This window comes from Paramisgurnus dabryanus, chromosome 14, assembly GCF_030506205.2.
Source record: "Paramisgurnus dabryanus chromosome 14, PD_genome_1.1, whole genome shotgun sequence".
Lineage (NCBI taxonomy): Eukaryota > Metazoa > Chordata > Actinopteri > Cypriniformes > Cobitidae > Paramisgurnus > Paramisgurnus dabryanus.
Window position 1 is genome coordinate 23,943,131 of NC_133350.1, and position 23,010 is coordinate 23,966,140.

At 37.0% G+C, this 23,010-nt stretch overlaps 2 protein-coding genes across 3 annotated transcripts; both read left to right on the plus strand.

Moving 5' to 3' along the window:
- Positions 1-516: 516 nt before the first annotated feature.
- ptbp1b (polypyrimidine tract binding protein 1b) lies at positions 517-19,148 on the plus strand. Of its 2 annotated transcripts, XM_065241701.2 has the most exons (16): positions 517-598; positions 1,135-1,185; positions 2,257-2,287; positions 8,197-8,257; positions 8,328-8,500; positions 8,709-8,855; positions 9,367-9,522; positions 9,613-9,723; positions 9,841-10,018; positions 10,111-10,191; positions 10,282-10,427; positions 12,338-12,371; positions 13,114-13,206; positions 13,289-13,505; positions 13,590-13,667; positions 17,226-19,148. In XM_065241701.2, exons 1-16 carry the CDS (start codon positions 591-593, stop codon positions 17,356-17,358), a joined length of 1,698 nt encoding a protein of 565 aa, XP_065097773.1. In that variant the 5' UTR covers positions 517-590; the 3' UTR covers positions 17,359-19,148. The 2 variants fall into 2 exon arrangements, with proteins under 2 accessions (XP_065097773.1, XP_065097771.1); XM_065241699.2 differs by lacking the exon at positions 1,135-1,185 and having other exon boundaries at positions 532-598.
- Positions 19,149-20,570: 1,422 nt separating this feature from the next.
- On the plus strand, positions 20,571-22,759 carry fam174c (family with sequence similarity 174 member C). The gene is made up of 3 exons (XM_065241702.2): positions 20,571-20,988; positions 21,263-21,391; positions 21,528-22,759. Exons 1-3 carry the CDS (start codon positions 20,687-20,689, stop codon positions 21,529-21,531), a joined length of 435 nt encoding a protein of 144 aa, XP_065097774.1. The 5' UTR covers positions 20,571-20,686; the 3' UTR covers positions 21,532-22,759.
- The last annotated feature ends 251 nt before the right edge of the window (positions 22,760-23,010 follow it).

The window sequence follows — 23,010 nt, forward strand, 5'->3', positions numbered from 1 at the left end:
ATTGCACCAATCTATAGGCAATAAGTCACTAATCAGACATAATGGATGTCTGCTAGGCTTGCAATACTTAAAATATTTATAAGTTGGTGTGACTAGCCATATTAGCTTTCAGTCTGCTGTTGTGTTGTGTCCACAGTCAACCAACCATTACAGACTGTGCTGTATCAAAATGTGCAAGAATAATCAACTTTATTAAACATTATAGTGGGACCTAAAATCGTGTTAATTTGTACAATTATAAATTGAATGGAAAAATACTAGCCTACTAATTGCACACACAAAAAAAACATGCTTCACAAATGCTCGTTTTTACAACGTGTGCTACTTCTTTTCTTCCAAACACGCTGGACAATACTCGGATGCGCGAGACACACTACACTCCCTTAACCGTAACCGCCCTTCGCTTTCAACTCGTCTTATCCAATAAGAATCCAGCTCGTGTCTCACTCTTCCATTGTTTATAGGAGTTGACCAATCACCGAGCTCCTCGCTGAGGCGCCACTCAACGCTCCCCGCCATTTTGTAGCGCGTTAAGAAAACTCAGCCAAGCAACAAAGTTGCAGATCAGAGCTGCTGTTCCTCGGTGTGCAATGGACGGGTAAGTGATGCTACTATAATAATATGAATGGATAACAAGTCGGGAGTGTTGTTGATAAGCATTTTTCATGACCGCACAAATTAACTTAAGGTTTATTAAACTACGTTTCTTTTTTGTTTGATTGGTCAGCGAGAGCTTTTTCATCATCGGTTGCGAAGAAACAAACCCGTAGTTTATCCGTACGTCATGTTTTTGTCTGATGCTCGCAGTTTTTATAATAACATTTAATTCCTTATGTTTTTTATTTCTGTTTGTACGTGGCCCGTGTTTAAGACTTACTAAATTAGACTAATTCAACTTTCCACTCCAACTTAGCAAGATTTCCCTCAAAATGCCTTGCGTCGCGTGTGCAGTAATATCTGAATAGTAATGAACAGAAAGTAGTGAGTAGCATACTTTAAAACTTATAAATACGCGAAAACAAACGTCGATAAAGTATAAACTAACGTAAAATATATAATAGGAGATTTAGTAAGGTTATTTAGAATTGATAGTTAGGTTTGTGTGATGGCATTGACATTTTTTTCCCTGTGCAGCCGCCTAGAGACTGAATTGTATCCTATGGGATCAAGTTACGCAGAATTAGAGTAAGTTTACCTGATATTTTACAGCTCACAGGTGATTAAAAAGTTTAACAATTGGTGACTTTGTCTTTCCTTAAATCTTTAAGCTTTTCTTTCTAATCCGCTCTTTGCATTTGTATTAGTTGTTTGGTCCAAATTTCGTCTCGAAACACGTTATTTATCTTACAGAAATTCCCATGGTAACCATGGTTTCCGCCAGAGTAACGTAGTTACCAGTTTTATTACAGGTTGTTACTATGGTAACAGTTGTAGCATTGTAAGTGGCTGTAAAGCTTGTCCAGTCAATCTAACTGATAGACCTGGATAAACCAGAAAGACGCATAGGACATGGGCTATGTAACATGATATACAGAAACTGAAGAGTTCAACCACACCTCTGGTTTAATGAAAACAGTGACCACAGGGCCCCCCTGTTTGAGCTCACGCACCTATTTACATGCTGTTATTTCCTCTTGGGAATATGTATCAGAACTTGGATCAGCTTCTTTCACTATTCATTCTTTCAAACTAAAAAGCTTGCCCCGTGTGCTGTGTTGATATTAGGGCTTGTTAAAGATCTGAGACGGAGAACTGATTCTGGCATTGGGTTTAGTGTGAGTTCATGTGAAACAGGATGTGGGGGTTAATGTTCAACCATTGACTGACCCAAAATACCACTCATATTTCTTGCTCTAAGAGGCATCTGTGGGAAATAAAAACTAGATTGTTTTAATCTTCTTTATGATCATTATTCCTTTAATGGATATAAACATCTGACTAACTTAGGCCAAATGAATGGCTCATAGGCTCCACCTAAATACAATTTACGCCATGTTAATATAACTGCTTACAGCCTAAAGGTGGTTATATTTTATTGATTGTTATTTAAAGTTAAGTATTATATTCAATTTTTAAGGTTTTCTTATCTTTCATTCATCCTAAACTTATTACAAACTTGTTGGTTTGAATGAGGGATAGGTTGGGCTACACGCTAAGCTTATTTAATACTCTGTTCTCCTTTTCTAATTTCAATTTAATTCTGTTTTTATTTCTTGTTTCGTGCTCTTGATTTTTCTTTTTTTCTGCTTTTAACAGCGTTGTTCACGATATTGCAGTTGGTACAAAGGTAAGAATCCCATTGTAAACTTCAACCAGCATGTACAACTGACATTCATACACTTTACAGCTTGACCTGATTCAGTAAATCAAATCCATTCCCTTATCTTCATTTTCTTGTGTATGTAACGGCTCTCCGTATTGGAAAAAATTCAAGCGGCGTTTGCTATGTATGTCCACACCTTGTGCTATCACCCCTTTTAGATATGATTCATCCTGTCAACAAAGAGGTGAATCGTTTTAGGGCAAATCAAGAACAGATGTGTCATTACACCATCATGCAGTTTATTTTTATTTACCACAAAGTTGACTCTTAACTCTGTACTGATTCGGTTAACTCATGCAAACATGATTCTTGTTTGCAATATTTCCGTTGATTGTATATGTGGCCGTTGTGAAATTCAAGGTTGAGAAATACGTAACATACCGCTGGGCTTAGCCCTTGCAATGCCACAACATGAACAGTCCTCTTTGTTATTAAAGATTATTTCCTGTGGTATGTGAGTTGTGAGGAGGAACCCGGAGCACGAGGAACAAAAGGCTCATTCATGGGCCTCATTTAAGTTACAAACTTACACATTTTAGGTCATGCAGAAACGTATGGAGCATGAAGACTGCATTTAAGGGAGGATTACTGAACTGGATGGGGACTTTTTCAGAGTTTGCTCCTAATAATAGTATATAATTGTCTGGGTTTTTTTTATTCCTCATACAGAGCAAAGGCAGAGTTTTAGTGTTGTGAAACGGTCCATTTTGTTTTATAAGACTTAATTAATACAGCAAATAAAAGTAATTTCTCCATGACTTGATATTATATATTGGTTTCATTGGTACCTACTGATTGGATCATGACAAAATATACCCCCAAACTTTTGTTTTGTTTTAGAATATTGTGCCCAACACAACTTGAGCCATTTATAAGGACAGTTAATGGACTAAAATTGCTTTTATGTCCTCTTTATAATGATAATTGGCTTATTTGGGGGTTTCGATGGTCACATTTGTTGTACATACAGGTGAGGAGCTCTTCTATTCTTTTGGTTAGATTTCTAAGTGGACCTGTTTCAGAGACATTCCTGAGAGATTGGTTCAGGCTGTTGATATGAAGGCCATTCATCAAATGCAAATATGTTTGCCTGATCACTCAGCACACACATGTAGCTCTTGTGTTTGTTCAGCAGGGCTGATCAGAGAAAAGATGCCTGGGGGAGGTGCTAAGAGGTCACATGGGGTTGCTTGATGTTATCAGTCGCTCTTTCTCTCTATCCTGGTATCTTTGCTTGTCGAAAGATTGTTTGCAACACATGCTGATTAAAGGAATATACAACATTCCCAGCAGGTTTTAACCTAACCATTAACACATTGTGACTGGTTTTTAGTGGAAGTGTCAAACAAATCCGCAAATTGTATGTACATGGAGTTGGTGGTTTCTATTATGGCATGCAGTAATGTAAAACTGAGGTTTCAGACCTGCTTATAACCTGTATGGTTAGTGTGGTAAACAGCTCTAGTTTGAACAGTAATTGTGGGTATGTGGCACACCTGGGCGTATAGAGATAATGGGTTCTGTGTATTCAGTTCTGGGTTGGGTTTCAGTTACCTGCAGCGCAGACACAAGATCTCCATGGTGAGCGCATTACAATCAAAGCTACCGTGGCAACGGGCCCCGTTTTTTTTTTTTTTAAGATGTGAATTGCTTCGGTCTTAGCCCATCCTCCCCGCTTTTCACACCTTTTCTAATCTGTTAAACCCAGTATCCCATCATGCAACACCGACACATTTTAACACTTTGCATGTTTGTATTCATTATGCTTGATTAAAGGGACACTTCACCCATTTGCATTAACCTTTGTATAGATAGAACCCCAGTCATGTTTTTGAATGGTCGTGCATGATTTCCTCAGTTGCCACTGAGACAGGAGAAATACAGATTACAGTGTTGCACTTCCTTCTTTCAATGATGTAAAAATCATCATTTTGCATCATTGAAAGAAGGAAGTCCGATATCTTTGTTGAGGGGCTGAGACTACAAACACCCCCTTTTCTCGGTCAAATAGGCACCAAATTCTAAATGTATGTTACATTTCGACTACAAATATGACACACTTTCAATAAAGATTAATGTTTCTACGGGTGAAATGCTCCTTTAACTGGCTTAAACGCAGAGTTGTGTTGTTGTGTAACATAGTCTGCAGGCTTGAATTAAAGGATACGGGTTTGAAGTTATCTCAGCTGGTTTCTTCTGAAAATAATTTACATGTGTCTCTCGGTCGCATTTACATTTATGTTTTTGGCACACTCTTTTATTCAAATGGACTATCTGTTTTTTATCAGTGTGTTCTCTGGGAATCAAACCCACAATGCAATACCAATTGAGCTATAGGGACACCGTTAAATACAAGCACAAAAAATAGGGTGGATACACCGAAAGGAAAATATTTGTCAGAAGCCGAATATGAGATGCTTAGCCGAAGGCCGAATACCAAACAATAGGGCTGGGCAAAAAAATAGATTTTTCGATTAATTGTTTTTTAAAACATGGTCGATTAAAAATCGATTCTCAAAGAGCTGAATCGATGATTTTTTTTCATATTTATTTCCGCAAACATTGAACGGAGGAATTGAAGCATTTCAGATTTCGCAAAGAAGACGTGTTGTGGCGTTTAATTTCTTTTTATTAATTACCCACTTGTAAACTGCTGTTCAGTGTTCTTTTTTATTAATATAGTATGTGTATTAAATCTTTATTCATTGAGTTGAATCGAGAATCGAGTATAAAAACCTACCTGAGAACCGTAATCGAAAATTTAATCGAGAATCGGAATCGAATCGATTTGATAGCTTGTGAATCGAAATCGAATCGATCTGGAACATCTGAATCGATACCCAGCCCTACCAAACAACTAAAGATGTTTTTCCATTTTCCCAACTATTTTTTTCACCATTCCATAAGTGACAATCAAGACTGTGCTTTTTACTATATTTATTTGACAGATAATTTAACAATCATTTTTTTAAATATTGTTTTCTAGATAAAACGTGTGCGCCTCTCACTCGATGGTGGTTGATTGGTTGCTATGTAAAATAGTTTTTTCACGAACATTCTGTACATCCCTTCAAAATCATTTATTGCAGTGGACTGTTCGTTTGCAAAAGTTTGCAGTTTACCCACCTTTACCCATAATTTTAACCAAAGAATATAGTGGTTTTACATGCTTTTTGTTTTTGTTTACAAATCATAAATTTTTTTTTTGTGGAAATGTAAAGTTTGCTGTAGGTTATAGTGTAGCTCAGTTAGTAGAGCATTGCATTAGCAGCGCAAAGATCATGGGTTTGATCCCTAGTGAACACACACAATATTAAAATCTACCTCGGATGCACTGTAAAGCCCTTTTCACACACAGATTAGGGAGAGCTTTTTAATGCATGCAGATTCCCTCTCGCACGCATGTGGACTCAATGCGGGCGTCTTGGACTCTTGCTCGGACCTGAATGCACGCGACCCCTTCTAGCACCTGAACTTGTAATACGCGCAGCTTTGACATTTCCTTTTACTAGAGAGGTTGTTAGGTGTGCAGAGGGTTAAAACCAGCGAGTTTGTTGTTCCCACTCCCTGGCACGCAGGATATTTTAGAGCGCCTGGACTTAATGACATGGATGGAATAATGGCATCAGTGTTAAGAAGCGTTTGCAGTTATGACCGTATTGCCCTTGCTTATTTTTTGACCACCAATAAAGTGACATGTCATAAATAAGTAAAAAAATATAAAAATAAATAAATGAGTGAACTACTGAACCCCCCTCCCCGATACTATCATATATCGGCAATCTCACAGGCTGACGATAGGACGATCTCAAAATGGGGCGTATCGCCCAACACTAACACAGATTACTGAAAATACGCAGAAAGTTTGTCCGTGGGTCATTTGATTTGGTTCATTCACACTATCAATTATTTTCTGAAATCTGTGCATGTGTTTGCACGCATTTCATAAGGATCCGTAAAGACGCATGACTATGTGTATTGTGTTTTGAAATCATGCACTTGGTAGCCCTTTTTTTTTTTAAGTTTGCTTATTATCTGCAATTTCTCTATCGAAAAACCATGTGCATGCATTTGTGTTTATGGTTAGATGATAAACTGTTATGCTGGGGAATGAGCTCAGCTTTAACATGGATAGTGAGGAGCTCCCTGAGCTCCAGCCCAGTTACAGACATTTTTCATTGTGAATGTTGATCGGCATTTAAAGCCACTATTTTAATTTGTGCCTTTTAATAAAGCTTGAGTTGTATTAACACAAAATAGAATATGATGGGGTTTAGTTTAAGCACAGAGTTGAGAAGAGCAGCAAGTAACATTTTCTGTAGAGGTCATGAAGTTGTTCTTGAGATCAAATTAAGCTTATTATAAGATTATTTCTCAAAATGGTTGTTTATACAGAAAAAAGCTTGACTTGGTACGTTAAGATGTCGTACCAGATGCCTGTTGTATAGTCACCCCCCTCTGGTATACATGTGGTTCTCATTGAGTTGTTTGGCTGTGGAATGTTAATATGTGGTGGGCAGAACCGCGTGTGGTTACGTGGGCTCCAGGACTTCTTTTTGCTGAATGCTCTGATTTTATCCTTGCTGTGGTTGTAGAGCGTTGGACAATCGCAATGTAGTTTGATCTTCTGTTACAGTGTTGTCCGAATTCAGACAACAAACAAACATTTGTCTTCAGTTGTCTGAGCTGAATCGGACAAAGTCTCATTTTGTGCAGAAGTGAGATTTAAAAAAGGATGTATTCATTTAAAAAAAAAAAAAAAGTGTTATGCTATTTAACACATTACATGTCATTTTCTGTTAAAATAAGTAAGTGACAACTCAAGTCGTGTTAAAAATAACACAAAATGTGTTGCTTCAGTAATAACAGAGATGTGTGTAGTTTGGGACAACACACTTAGTATGTTAATAGCTTTGAACACATCTGTTTTTAGAGTGTATTTTTAAATCTTGGCTGAACCTCTGTAAAAACCTTTTAGATTCCTCTTGATCAGCAACCCAGAAACATAAAGCCACCCCCTCCCCGTAGTCTGCTGAGATCTATTGCTTTTTGGGGGATGTTGTCTACTGGTTGATCTCCAACCTCGCCTAGCCTTAAGGCTATGCCGTTTTACAGGAATGCTGGATGTCGTCATATTGTCCTATTTCTGTGTTTCGTTTCATGTTATATTTTCTTTTCACTACTTGTGGACATTTATGGGTGGTACCCAATTTAAAGGGACACTCCACTTTTTTAAAAATATGCTCATTTTCCAGCTCTCATAGAGTTAAACAATTAATCTTTACCGTTTTGGAATTCTTACAGCCGATCTCCGGGTCTGGCGTACCACTTTTAGCATAGCTTAGCATAATCCATTGAATCTGGTTAGACCATTAGCATCACGCTCAAAAATAACCAAAGACTTTCAGTATTTTTTCTATTTAAAACGTGATTCTGTAGTTACATTGTCTATTGAGGACAAAAGGAAAATAAAAAATTGTCCCCTTGGTAACTTTCAATAGCAGGGGTCTTTTTTGGGTTATTAGTACACAATGTAACTACAGAATAGTCAAGTTTTAAATAGGAAAAATATCGAAACTCTGTAGTCATTTTTGAGCGTGATGCTAATGGTCTAATCAGATTCAATGGATTATGCTAAAAGTGGTACCGCCAGACCTGGAGATCAGATGAATAGATTCCAAAATGGTGAAAAATCAAATGTTTACCTCTAGGGGAGCTGAAAAATGTGCCTTTTTTGCTTTTAAAAAAAGTAGAGTGTCCCTTTTAAGTTTGAATGTTTTGATCTACTTGATTTCTCTAACTTTGTAACTTGTACACAAAATAATAAAATATTTTTGAACACACTTTGATCTCGAGCTTTCCTTTTTTTCCAGAGAGGATCTGACGAGCTGTTCTCCTGTGTTTCCAGCGGGCCCTATATCATGAGCTCAGCAGGTAGGCTTCCTCTCATTGTTACCTTCTCAAGTTTTGTCCGAGCAAACCTGACACTCCGTTCTCTTTACAGCCAACGGCAACGACAGCAAGAAGTTCAAAGGGGACATCAGAAGTCCCAGTGCGCCTTCTAGAGTTATACATGTGCGCAAGCTCCCCAATGACATCAACGAAGCTGAGGTTATCTCCCTCGGCCTTCCATTCGGCAAAGTCACCAATCTCCTTATGTTGAAGGGAAAGAACCAGGTACCATTCGTGTCACTATTAAGGCCCAATCCCATTTCTCTGTCTTACCCCTTCCCCTTAGTTTTGCACATTCACGTGAGAGTAAGGCCCAATTGGGATAGTGAGAACGTGAGAAACTAAGGGGAAGACAGAGAAAATGGATTGGGCCTAACTCTTAGCTGCCTACCTCAAAAAATATATGCGTACAAACATGCTTTTTTCCACTCAGGCTTTCTTGGAGATGAATTCAGAAGAGGCGGCACAGACGATGGTCACGTACTACTCATCTGTAACACCAGTCATCAGAAATCATCCAATCTTCATGCAATACTCCAACCACAAAGAACTCAAAACAGACAACTCACCAAATCAAGTGGTGTGTGCTTAAAGACCCTCTGTTTCCATTCACCTTCCCTGCAGACTTAAACTCTCAGCACTGTGTCTTCTAAATCCTCAAATACATGCTTTATGCATTTATAAATGTTTATGTAAATATAGAGACAGACCTTAATGATGAGTTATTCGGAACAGATGTGCATTTGATGGTAGATATAAGTGTGCATTTGTTTTTCTCTATAAACTCTCTAAACTGTTTATATGCCTGTAAAGGCCTTAAACAGCAAATTCCACAGCTGTAGCCCATCAGCACAAGTTTGGAGGATTGCTTAATTCACTTTGCATGTTTCTGTTTGAGTAAACACACAACATGTAGCTAATGGCCTTCACACAGCACAATCCGAGTTTGAATTTTTGTCTGCTAAAAGACCGTCTATGAATATGTGTGTGTATATATAGGAATGTGATCTCTATAAACAAGCGGGGAAAAATAACAGAGGTGTTAACTTTTTAAATCATATTAAACACTTCATTTTTTTATGTGTTTATAGAGGGCACAGGCTGCACTGCAGGCAGTGAATGCCGTTCAGACCGGTGGCATGGCTCTAGCTACTGTTGACCCTTCTGGTATGACTGGCCCCAGCCCTGTGCTTAGGGTCATAGTTGAAAACCTCTTCTACCCTGTGACCCTGGATGTCCTTCAACAGGTATAAACTTCCTTCAGTTTTCTTAATCAAAGATGATGAAACATTAGAATGTTGGTAGATATTGAAATATGCTGAATGGTTTCTTGGCAGATCTTCTCCAAGTTTGGCACAGTGTTAAAGGTGATCACTTTCACAAAGAACAACCAATTTCAAGCTCTCCTCCAGTTTGCTGACGGTCTGACTGCGCAACACGCAAAGCTGGTGAGTGGCGCCATCTATCAGTCATTATCAGTAATAACACCTATTATGCTCGCTTTTGGAGACTGATAAACGATCTACTGTATCTTATTTGATCTGGACTTTTTATTTTCCCATCAGGCCCTAGATGGACAAAACATCTACAACGGTTGCTGTACTCTGCGAATCAGCTTTTCTAAACTGACCAGCTTGAATGTGAAATACAACAACGACAAGAGCCGTGACTACACGCGGCCAGACCTGCCCACAGGAGACAGCCAGCCTTCTCTTGAACATCACGCAATGACTTCTGCATTTGGTACAGCAACAAATCCTTCCTCAATGCAGTTATATAAAAAAATTTGGCACTTCGCTAGTAAGAATTAACTTTTCATGTCCTGTTTTTTGCAGCAACACCTGGTATCATCTCCGCCTCACCATATGCTGGAGCTCACACCTTTCCACAAGCATTCGCCATCCAGCAGGCCACAGGTATGACTGCATCTGCATACATCTATGAACAATACCTTTGTTAATCATATATGGATTAAATCATTTATTGTAAATTATTTTATCTATCAGGGTTGACCCTTCATGGGTTTCCTGGAGCTTTGGCCTCACTGGCCAATCCCGGAGCAGCTGCGGCCGCCGCGGCTGCGAGCCGACTGGGTTTCCCCGCCCTCCCTGGCAGCCACTGCGTCATGCTGGTCAGCAACTTGAACCCTGAGGTTAGCAGATCTCACACCTCACCTGAGCTAGATTTAGTTCATGGCCACTGGCAATATTGTTTTTTAGGTTAAAATGCGAAAGATTAAAGATATCAAATACATTTATTAAATATGAAATACTTTATGGCGTTTTAAAAGTCCTTTAGTTTTGGGTCAATAAATTAAAAAAAGACTGTTGCTTAGAGTTTCCATTAACAGAAGCTCCGCCTCTTTATTCACACAAGTGTCCTCACCCCTCCTCCAGTACTTCAGTTTTGTCATTTTCTTCCTCTAACATTGTGAGGTTTCGCATAAAAAGGAAATGCAGTTCAGTTGAGCTTCATTCTGTTTTCTTGTGTTGCTTTTATTTAAATATTTTGCTGCTTGACTTCATGTTCCACTCATCTCTTCCAAATATTATACCATAGTAAAATGTTTTTTTTTTTCTGTATTTCTTGTTGTATTTTCCTGTTGGTCTTGTTGTATTAAGCGTTAAAAAGAAATGGTCTGCTCCAAATGAATAAACAAGATAATCAAGGAGTTTACCATGGTAAGGGGTATTATTGGCCTTTTTCTATAAGCCCCTTAACCATGGTAAAACCAATGTTTAATTAATAGTTTTTAATTAGTAGTTATTTTACTGTACTGTTAATTTATGTCTTAATACCTTTGGTTCTTTTGCCAACTAATGCAATTTATTAAATGTAATAGTTCTCAAGGAATGTAGCAATTTTAGTTTACTTAGTAGTCAGTCCCTCCAGAAAAACGCGATTATGCGATCGCATGATTCAATGCATTATCAGCCAAAGGCTGCATATTTATGCGGGGGCCGCATTTTTAAAAAACGCTGCACTTTCACAGCATAAATTGCTGATTTCTACTCGCAAAATATGCAGGGCTTGAATGATTTCATAATCCCCCCATTTTCGTAGCAAAAAGTCATATATATCTTAGCAGATAGTTGAAAAATTTTGCATTTACTTCACATATGGGCAGACATGTCACCCGCTGTGACGGGAATGTTAGGATGTGACAAAATTACGTACCGTTAACATCAATGAAAAGCTGCAAACAGTTGTGGCAAGTTCCTCGCTATTTTGGCAAGTTCCTCGCTATTTTGGCAAGTTCCTCGCTATTTTGGCAAGTTCCCGCAATTTTGGCAAGTTCCCGCAATTTTGGCAAGTTCCCGCAATTTTGGCAAGTTCCCGCAATTTCATTTAATAAAATTGCTAGATATCCCGCATACTCCATCGCATTTTTTAAGAAAATGTGCCACAAGATCAAGGATTTTTGCCCGCAACAATCACGAAAAAACTCTGGAAGTGTTTTTTTGGAAGGACTGATTAGTCAAGTCAACAGACCAAGGCGAAAATGCATTTGCATAATGTCTAATGTTAAACAGATTTAACTTTTCACATTGAAAACTTGCTACATTGTATCTAATTGCTAAAGAATAACTTATTTTGCTGGTGAAATTTCTGTTAACTTAGCACTATATTTACTTTTGTATTTCTTTGTGTATACTGACCTTGTTTTTTACCTCCTTTTTTTCTCCTGTTTCTCCCTCCCCGTTCCCCTCATCCCATTCCTCTTTTTTGTTTTGAAATCTCGTTCCTCTTTGCCAACTGGCTGCACGCACCATATGTCTCTCTTTACTGAACACTTACACATCCAACATCATTTCATGATCACACAAACACACACACCACACCAACATCAATTCAAACACGCACACGAACATCTTTCCCTCCCCTCTCCCAACCCCCTCTCTCCTGCTCCCAATCCATTAACCATCTTCATGATCCAACCATCGTTTTTTGCCATTTCCTGTGGAACTGCCTCGCTGCCTCGGATATGTTGAACCTCCACTCTGCCTCCGATCTTTACCTGTCTCTTCTTCCTCCGCTGCCCCCCTCTGCTGTCCTTTAAAGAGAGTTACGCCCCATTGCCTCTTTATTCTCTTCGGTATGTCATCCTTTAGCATCTTTATTTGTCACTCGTTTGTTTTGTTCATTTAATTAGTTTTAATTTCCTAAATCTTTGAGTGCCTCACTTGTTTTCTGCTGTATTTGGTGTGGTGAGATGAGAGGCGTTTTGAAAAACTGCAGCCTTCTGCGTTTCACGGAGACTGCAGTTTTTAATGATGCAACAAAGTAAATTGGCACCTTGTAAAATGTTGCATGCTTTGAAAAACTTTCCACTACCTTTTTATTGCATGACTTTGGTGAAAAGCTATTTAAAATACTTGGTTAATAGTCAAGACTCCTGCTATTTTATAAGTTCATCCCTGTTTTTTTGTTAAGATATCATTTTCATCCCCCTTTAAAACTTTCGCTTTCGATTCTTATGTTATGATTTATCCCTCAATCGATCAGTTAATCTGAATATAAACTGAAGAGCTGCATATCCCCTTTAACTGTCCACTTAACTCAATTTTTCTATGCAATGCAGTTTCTTCCTTAAAAGTCTACAGTGCAATTCTTATGCTGCATCTTTTTTTTTAACAGTATAACGCCCCAGATAATATTGCTTTTAGACACGTCTCCGGTATAAGGAACAAGCATGTGACGGTGTGATTATAATGGAGTATCTTGATTGTGAACTGAAGTTTTTGTACAAAGCTGGTTTGATGATGGTGTGACTTTATATAGCAATACTGCATGTGAGTATGAGACATCACCCTTACCGTTTTTCTGTTTTACTGTAGGTGTATATGGGGATGTATTAAGAGTCAAAATCATGTTCAACAAGAAAGAGAATGCTCTCATACAGATGTCTGATGGGACACAGGCACAGCTTGGTAAACGGTCTTAAAATCATAATATTCACTTGGAATGGTGCAGTATATGTGGGCAAATGTTTAAATACTAATGTATTTTTAGCAATGAGCCATCTGAACGGGCAGAAGCTGTATGGCAGGCCCCTGCGTGTTACGCTGTCCAAACACATGGCTGTCCAGATGCCACGAGAGGGACATGAGGACCAAGGGCTCACCAAAGACTACAGTAGCTCTCCTCTCCATCGCTTTAAGAAGCCAGGGTCCAAAAACTACTCCAACATCTTTCCTCCATCATCCACTCTCCACCTCTCAAACATACCGTAAGTTTATACACGTTATATTATTTACACGTTACTTATTATTTAAAAACAAATCTTAATCCCTAGTTTATCTGTTTTTTACAGACCCTCTGTTGTTGAAGATGAACTCAAAATGCTCTTCACTAGCAATGGTGCTTTGGTCAAGAACTTCAAGTTCTTTCAGTAAGTGTTTGTTTGGCTGTGCCATTATAATACTGTCACAGACTATTTAATATCTTTAGCACATGGGTCCTCAGCAGGGGGTCCGCACCCCTTGAGGCTCCGTAGTGGTATTACTGGGGTTCTTTGAATTAAAAATAATTTTTTACTTTTTTAACTAAAATGCATTAGGATAATAATACAAATTAAATCACTTAGCCCTGTATTGTATTTAACCACCAAGTCATTCGATTGCTTTCAGAACACATTTTTAGATATTTTTTATGAAAACCGTGAGGCTTGCGACTAGTGCCGTGACGGATTGCAGTTGTTCCGTACGGATCACGACCTGCGGTTCGGCTTGCATGCGATTCACGGATTAATATGCAAATTTAAATAGGGAAAGTTTATCATTTGCACATGTTTCTAAGGCTTGCAAATGTTAATATTCAAGTGATTTAAAACAATTTAACAGCAAAAAGGTGCTAAAGTGAGCAGATTTCTGTAAGTACATGCGGTTAAATGTGTCCGGTCCAGCTCCAGTCAGATGCAATTCCTTTCAAAGATCAGAACTCCTCATGTGTGAACTATAGAGAGAATTGCTCTACTGTGTCTCATACTGTAGTCCATTAACATACATTTGCTGAATAGAGCAATGAAAAACAACGTAACGTTTTTATGTGAAGCGACTGTTTATGCTGCATCTTCTTCCTGAAGCGCCATTTGAAATTCGCACTCCGCCTGTGTGTGATCACGCGTTTAAGTGCCCTCAGTAGTGCATATACAGAGAGATGCGTTTCAAAAGTTAGCATGAAATCTTTCTGTTCTTGACAGGGCACATACACACAAAATGATCCGACCCGTGCCTCAAAAACCGTAATGTGATCGAACCGTGAGTTTTGTGATCCGTCACAGCCCTACTTGTGACTGTCCCATAGACGGCAGTTTTATTTACACAATCAAGCCCAGAAAAGAAAAAAAGACATTACCAAAAGGTCCATGTGCCATCAGTAGTTCAAAAATAATATTATGAAGCGACGGAAACACTTTTGTGCACACACAAACAAAACCAACGATTTAATTCAACAATTTGTTCTCCTCCTTGGTCCTCCTTGGCTGACTTTACCTGGTGACATCATAGCATACGCTAGCCAGTAATTTGTGCATTTCTACAGGCTGTAAAGCAAGTATTGTTTACAATGTTTGCATAATGGCTTAACCTCCTAAGACCTGGTGTCATCACTTTTTTTGTTGTTTGCGCCATAATTCTTAATCCTGTGTAACTGGATCCTGTTCTACACAAACGTGGACAATTAGACTGCTTAATGTTCAAAGAAAAATATTTGGGTTTATATTTATTGGTTCTTCTTAACCCAATATAGCTGGAAAATGCAAGCCAAACCAAAGCTCGGGTCTTAGGAGGTTAAATAAAAAAAGGAAAAAAAAATTGACAACTACATATTCTGCTTGTGAATGCGCACTGAAAGTCCAAGGCGGAGAACAAATTGTTGAATAAAATCGTTAGTTTTGTTTTCTTTGCAAACAAAGTCTTTTAGTCGCTTCATATTATTATTATTATTATTATTATTATTATTATTATTATTATTATTATTATTAGGGCTAGGGATGTGCATTTATGTCATTTTTTTCATTTCGATTAATCCATAGGTCTGAAGAACGAGTACTCGATTAACTAGGGGCGGGGCGTACACGTCATGGTGAAATGAAAATATTTTTATTAAAAACACTCAAATAAAACTTAATTTGAAGAAACTATGACAGAACAATGAACACATACTAGATTTTTTATGAATTAAATGTTTTTAACAGAAACCTCTAACAGGAAAAGCTGCGTGATGAAGTGAAACTAAAGGGTTAATAAACACAAACCGAATGGCTTTCTATTTGACGCACTCTGCATAATATTAAGCCTTTATACAACATAAATGTACAACGTGCATCTATCTGCATAAAATGCAAGACTTCAACTAAGTTTTCAACTAAGTTATCTAAAAAAAAGAAAGTTTAACTCCCTTTGTGGATGTGCATCATAAACAGCGCACTTTTAAACACGTCCAGTCAAAGTTCAAGCGTCACAACATTAAGCAGCTTTAAGTGTTTTGCTATCATTTTAGCGTTTAGCTGTGTCGTGTCGTCCTCTTACCTCAGTCAAGATGTAATGGTAATGCTGTATGGCTCTCTGCTATCTCTTCACAATTGATGTTTAAATATGAGATGATAACACATTTAACTTTTGACGGCGCTATACATTTTGCACCTGACTGACTGTATGTCCGAAAATCATGGCATCCTTTTAAACCATAGTGCCTCAGTGATGGCAGTCTGCTGCGCATTGCGCGGATCGGCAGGTTCCTGCTGCGCGCCAGGCGCGGTCGCGTGGAATTATCTGTTTGTTTTTGAATCACGCATGGTAATGTTACTGATGTCATACGTCGGTCTGTGTAGCTCGACACGACGTCAAACACGCATCTCCAGACCCAGTCTTTACTAACACATGCGCTTGTAACGCTAACCAGACATCCAAATGCCGCCATATCCACAATAAATAAATAAAAAAACCCACATGATCATCGTTTTCGTGATCGATCATCGATGCCACGTTCGAGTACTCGAGCAATCGAGTACTTGTGCCCTTCCCTTATTAGGGCTGGGCAAAATTAATCGATTTTCCGATTCATCGTTTTTTTAAACATGGTCGATTAAAAATCGATTCTTTAAGGCCACATATCGTGTTTTTTTTAAATATATATAAATTGCCTGATCCTGTTTGATCAAGGAATGCGACTGTTTTGACTTTTTTAGCATACATTTTTGGTCTTGCATCAAAATTGTATTGTATTTAACATAATTGTATAAATTTGAAAATTTGGGATGGGTTCTGTTTTAATGTACCCAAGTGTACCTAAAATAAAAAAGTGTAATATACAAGTTAGTGGCTCTTAATTTCTTTTTATTAATTATCCACTTGTAAACTTCTGTTCACTGTTTTTGTTTTTATAAATAAAGTATTTGTATTAAATCTATATTCATTGAGTTGAACCGAGAATCGAGTATAAAAACTGAACCGAGAACCGAAATCGAATCGATCCGATAGCTTATGAATCGAAATCAAATCGATCCGGAACATCTGAATCAATACCCAGCCCTTATTATTATTATTATTATTATTATTAAATGTTATTAAAATGTTATGTAGTACAGTATGTGACTGTAGACCAAAAATTATTATTTTAAACATAATCATCATAAGCAAAGTATTTAAATGTAGGGGCGGTTTCCCAGACAGGGATTAAACTACTGGACTAAAATAAATGTAAGAGCTGCCCAAACTGAAAACAACTTGCAATGACATCTTAAAATACCTCAGTGCCCTTTTTTTTTGCCTCAAAATGCACACAATAATGTTTTTAGTAAGGCATGTTTGTTAAAACTAGTTATTTAATAATTCTCTGTCTGGAAAACCACCCCCAATGGGTGATACATGAAGTGAAAATGGTTGAAGACCTCTGCTTTAGAATGTTAACCATTTTTTGCTAACGCTTTTCCTAAATCTGTTTTTAGGAAAGACCGCAAGATGGCTCTGATTCAGATGGGTTCGGTGGAGGAAGCAATCGAGTCTCTTATTCAGTTTCACAATCATGACCTTGGAGAAAACCACCATCTTAGGGTTTCCTTCTCTAAATCCACCATTTGAAACAAACAGCAGACCTAAAGGGCACCAAAGTTGCCCATTATTTTTAAACTTTAATGAGTCTTAAATACAAAGCTCACTTCCATCATTCCATTTATTTTATTTAAGAGGCATTTTTAGTGGTTTTAAATGTATTTACATTTTTATCAAATATTTTAATCAACAGTTGTCAATAGTGTGGCCCACAACTTCATACTTCAAATTCATTAATGTTGTTTTGTATCATTTCATCAACTGTATGTCACTCCATTTTCTTTCACTTTTAGGACTCTTTAAACTTTAGACACAAGTGCTTTACTGTATGTAGATGCAGAGGTGAACCACCATAGGCCTTTAATTCCACAATCTGTACCATTTTGTGCCTTACTACCCCAGAACCTCAGCGAAACACCTGCAACTAATGTTTGCAAATCTGTAGTTTGCGATCAATTTCATGCCTTCGAGAATCAATCAGTCATGCTCTCAAGAGACGTGTATCAGTTCCGGCTGATGGTACAGGCCTTAAACTCTGCATCCTGTGTTTTCCAGTAGAGTTATACTCTTTATATCTTCTAGCTTTAGCATTTATACTGTATCTTTAGACATAGATTGTTTACAAGCAAATTTATGCAATCGTTTGTGTATCCATCCAATAGTGAAGTCTAGATTTGTATTGTTTTATACTGTGGGCCATTGCATGTTGGCTGTGGTCAGTCTTGTTTATTGTTCGAATAGATGTTTAGTTTTCTTGGGCTTCATATTAATGTTCGATATAGCAGAATATTTAAGCTGTTCTAGTTAAACGCCCAATGTATTTTGTTTTCACGTACCTGCGTGTACACTACAGCTCAAAACCAAAGTCTTTACGCTTTTTACCTTCATAGGGGACATCCTGACACAAATAGCCTCAGATTGGCTTGTAGAAACTTGTCCTCTCAGTGCCCAAGCGCTCTGGATGTTTCTCTGTAGTGAACACCTGTGTTATGGAAACGGCTGTGCAGGTGAGTTGGCCCGGTCAGCAGATGTCTGATCATTATCACACCTGCTGCACAGTGCACAAGTCTTAACAGATCAGACACAATGGCCTTCAATGACCTCTGTAAATAATGACTTAAGGCCTTCATTGTCCCAAAACTAAAATATGAAAAGTGCCTTTTTTTAAATGCTCAATGTCCTGGTAGATGTGTAGCAGTCCATCCTTAGAGACATTATGCTGCATTGATTTTAAAATGATATTAGGGTTATTAGGCCCACTGAGAGACTTGTGATGTAAATTTGGCACTGATCCGGACCAGACGTTATACAGGAATAACAATAGGATTTGCTATTTTTTTCGTTATTTAGACATTTCCCATTTGTGTGGGACCAATCTCAATGTAGGCCGAGGAAACAGGCGCTTTAAAAAGAGTTAAGTACTTGGCTCAGTGGAAATAAAAAAAAATGAAAAGAATTGTTGAAAGTGTAAAACAAAAGAAATGTTTTCTTAACAGTGGCTGGACAAAACCTGATTATGCATCCTTGCACAACATTTACAAACCCTTGATATATCTGCCTTAGATTAACTGTTTTTACTTGTAGTTGAGGTGTAAATACTATTTTTGTATCACAATGTTAAAAGTTACAGGTTTTTATATGTTTGAAACATGTATATTTTGGCTATATTACAGCTAAGGATCAATAGCATGCAAAAAATATAGTTAAGAATTAAAATAGCTACAATCAGGATTACAGTTTCATAGTCTATCATGTGCTTCATGACATTCCTAGTTGTACTTTTCTATGTATTTACCTTCAATAAATTCTTGTTTGCTTAACTCTGTATGTTTATTCATGTTGTAAGAAAAATACATGTTATATGCATATGCATTTAAAAAGGTTTAAAACAAAGCCTATAGGTAACCCTTGATCATAGGTTTGTATTAATGCATTTACCTACATGAACAAATGATGAACAACATAGTTTTTAAATAAAAATAACTGTATTAACATTAACAAAAATTAATGCATGTTTTTTCATGGTGCATTGAAGTTAACTGTTACAAACGCTTGATTTTATAAATGCCCATACGGCAAAAAAAGTATACGCTAGTTACATTTTGTAGACCGTAAAGCTGTAATAAATGTTTGAATTTGAAAATGTATTTGATCATATATTAACATATTCACTAGTCAACATTTGAAGTGGATAAAAACCTTTCCTAAAAGTTGTCTCAAAACCAAAACCGTTCTTGTCTTGGGACAAATTTGATGAACGTTTTTGATCCACTTTAAACGTTGACTAGTATATTTCAAAATGTATTTCAGGAGCCACAAATACATTTCTAATTTTACAACCCATATGGAAAAAAATAATGTTTGCTGTCCAGAATATAAATGTTATACCACCAGCTTTGTTGTTTTAGGAAAGTTTTAATGTCCATCGTTATTTATTTTTCACTCTTTTTATTAAGATAAAAACAGAAAATACAGGAAAAATGTACACATAATTAAAAACAAAACAATTTTCAGGACTAAATGTCTTCTTCAGGCATTAGTTAGTATTTAGTGTGACCTCTCTTGGTACGAAACACATCTTAAGCTTTTTTGATGAGACTTAAGTCCTGAAGTCATTCGATTAGAATTAGAAATGAGGATTTAATTTCAGGTTTTAGGTTTAAGAGAAGGGGAGTTTACCCTAAATACTTGACACTTTAGCTTATACTTGTAGCATAGGCTACACAGTTTTTAATACTACATACTACATACACATTTCCTGTATTTTCTTCTTGTATTCTAATAAAGAGACAAAAACAATTATTTATGATCACTATAACATTGCATAAACAACAAATCTAATGGTAGCATTGTGGCCTAAGACTTTTGCACAGTACTGTATATAAATATAGTTCAGAAGATACAAAAATGTTAAAAAAAATGAATATGGTTCATGTGAAATACACGTGTAAACATTTGAAGTGGATCAAAAAAGTTCATAAACGTTGTCCTAAGTCAAGAACGGGAATTTTAAGGCAATTTTCATGAAAGGTTTTGATCCACTTGATGATTCACAATACATTTTAATGATATGAGTACCTCATATAAACAATTTTTTTTAAAATATCTTTATTGTTTATCATTTAAATTATTACTTGTTCCAGTGGTGACTAAATTACCAGTTTTAAAAACTAGATTATGCTGAAAAACAAGGGAAACATGAACGTTGTTGTTGTTTCCCTCAGGACACAGTTGTCCGTAACACCGCGCGTGCTGTCGTCATCAATCAAGAACAGGAACTCGCCTGTCACTTTATCCAACTTTATATTTGTGTTGGAGTGTCTTCGTCACGCGCTTCAAAAACAGGAATTTATCTACCATGACATCGTTAAGACTTTCTCTTCTGTTTCTGGCACTGTGGACTGTTTCTTTAGCCGACAATGGCGAACAACAGAATCGTGACGAACCTGAGCCCACCACCAACACCACTAATTCACCCGCAGAAAAAACTGACATTATCATCAGCAAAACAGCCGAGTCTCATGTAACAATCCGCGCCACCGCCGGCCCTAAAGCAAAAACCCCCGACTCGGACGATCATGAAATGATTCAGAGAGCTCTGTATGTTCTCATCGGCATCACGGCCATCGGAGTCCTGTACTTCTTAATGAGAGCTGTCCGGTGAGTCTAACATACAAAACATTTCACATTAGCCTTCATGTAGGCGAAATATCTCAAAACCTAACTAAAGTCACATTTTAGAGCATTACATGATGAGTGCAATAAGCGCAAAGTGATGCCCACATATTGGTTGTCACGGGTGTTGTTGAGACAGACTTTCTCATATGGAGTGCCATGAGGTTATATTAACCATTTTTATTATAACAGTTTAGTAGGATCTTGAGAATTATGTTTTAAGTGTTTAATTGCTCGCATTTGTGCCCCCTTTTTTAAGTATGAAGAAAAAAACTGTTCAGAGAAAGAAATATGGTCTACTGTCAAACTATGATGACACAATGGAGATGGGCCATTTGGAAAGCGATGAAGATGACAACACTGTTTATGAAGCACAATCCCTGAGAAGGTAAAACAATAGATTTATCAATCAGTGTCAAAACATTTAGGATGCCCTATAGTCTAAACACTGGACTGAGATTATTATGAAGCTTTTTATTGGAAATCTATATAATAATTCCTGACTGATCTGCTTGTGTCAACAGATGAGTCTCTGGGAGTATTTCATGCTTTAAGACAGAAGAATGTGATGAAGACAATCCCATTATTTCCACTCAGTTGGTTGTTGGATGTTGTCATATTCAACAGCCGTAAGAGGATCCAGTCCGAATACCCGGATGCTTTTTTCCAGAAATTTGTGGGATCTTTATATACTGTACTGATGTGACCAAATAGATCTTCTTGGAAATTACAAAGAAAGTCATGCTTTTTGTTTTGGTGTGGGTTATTAGAGGATCAATTTATTTCGGGATGTTTTGTGCCAAAGCTACTAATGCATAATGTTTTTAGGGGTCTTGGCTGTTAAAAATTTACTTTGTAAACATCCGCCCCTTATTTTCAAATACAAACCCTACACAGCCTGACAGATGTCTAATTTATAAGACTGTAATGTTGTTTGGACTTTGTGCATTTCCTATTGTTTTAGATGTACAAAAAGTTATTTTAAAAATGTTTTTCTTTACTCTCAACTCTTTCTTTTCATGCTACAAAATGCACTATACTTGATATTGATTTCAGATGTGACTTTTGAAAAATGTGCTAAGTTGACAGATTTATTTTGTATGACTTGTTTGCCAAATACCAGCATATATAGGGGATGCACTTTGATTTTTAGGGTTTGAGGGTTTAGTTGTTTCTCTTAAACGAGAGAAACTAGCAGAAACATAGCATCAGCTAGTCATAATAATTTGTGACAATCAAGGCAACACTCCTGACCAAAATTTCATCATATCCATTTCAATTTTTTGTTTTTAAAAACTAAACATTCCCATATTCTTCATTTAGATTCCAATGTATTTATTTTTCAGCACATAAAAGCTACAGTTATTATTAATAGGATTATGGCAAGTGAGGTCTCACTGTAAAACTGCTGTTTTTTCAACCAACAAGTTTTTTAGGAAATGCATTGTAAGTAATTGTGCGAAGGTGGCAGGCTTTTCAATTCAGCAAGTATACATGGGTCAGTCGCAGCACTGTCACTTTCATATCTTGAAAATCATGAGGCTTGTTATTGTACAGAGAGATGCATTGATGATAAGGCTTTCCTTATACCTAATAAATACTGGAGGGTTTACTGAATTTTCTGATGCATGAAGTATTGCTGTATCAATACGTCTTGTGTTTCTGAATTGTGCCTTCTATTGACATTTGTCTCTGTTTTTGTAATCAAATTTGATTGCGATCTTTTGTAATTTATTAAATTCAACTATGCTCTCTATTTTCATACTTGTTAAGTTAAATGTTTTTCATATTGAAGTATTACATTATTATTGTAATGTTCATGATGTAATCATTTTCTCAAACCGTAATAAAATCTTAAGCTCATAATATAATAAAAATTATATTATGAAAAATTGTAAACTCACCAAAAATATTGTCATAACTGTAATAATTTTAAATATGCAAGCTTATTTGCAGCGGTGCTTGCATTTATGCAAAACATCACTATTATTACACATCATAGAGACA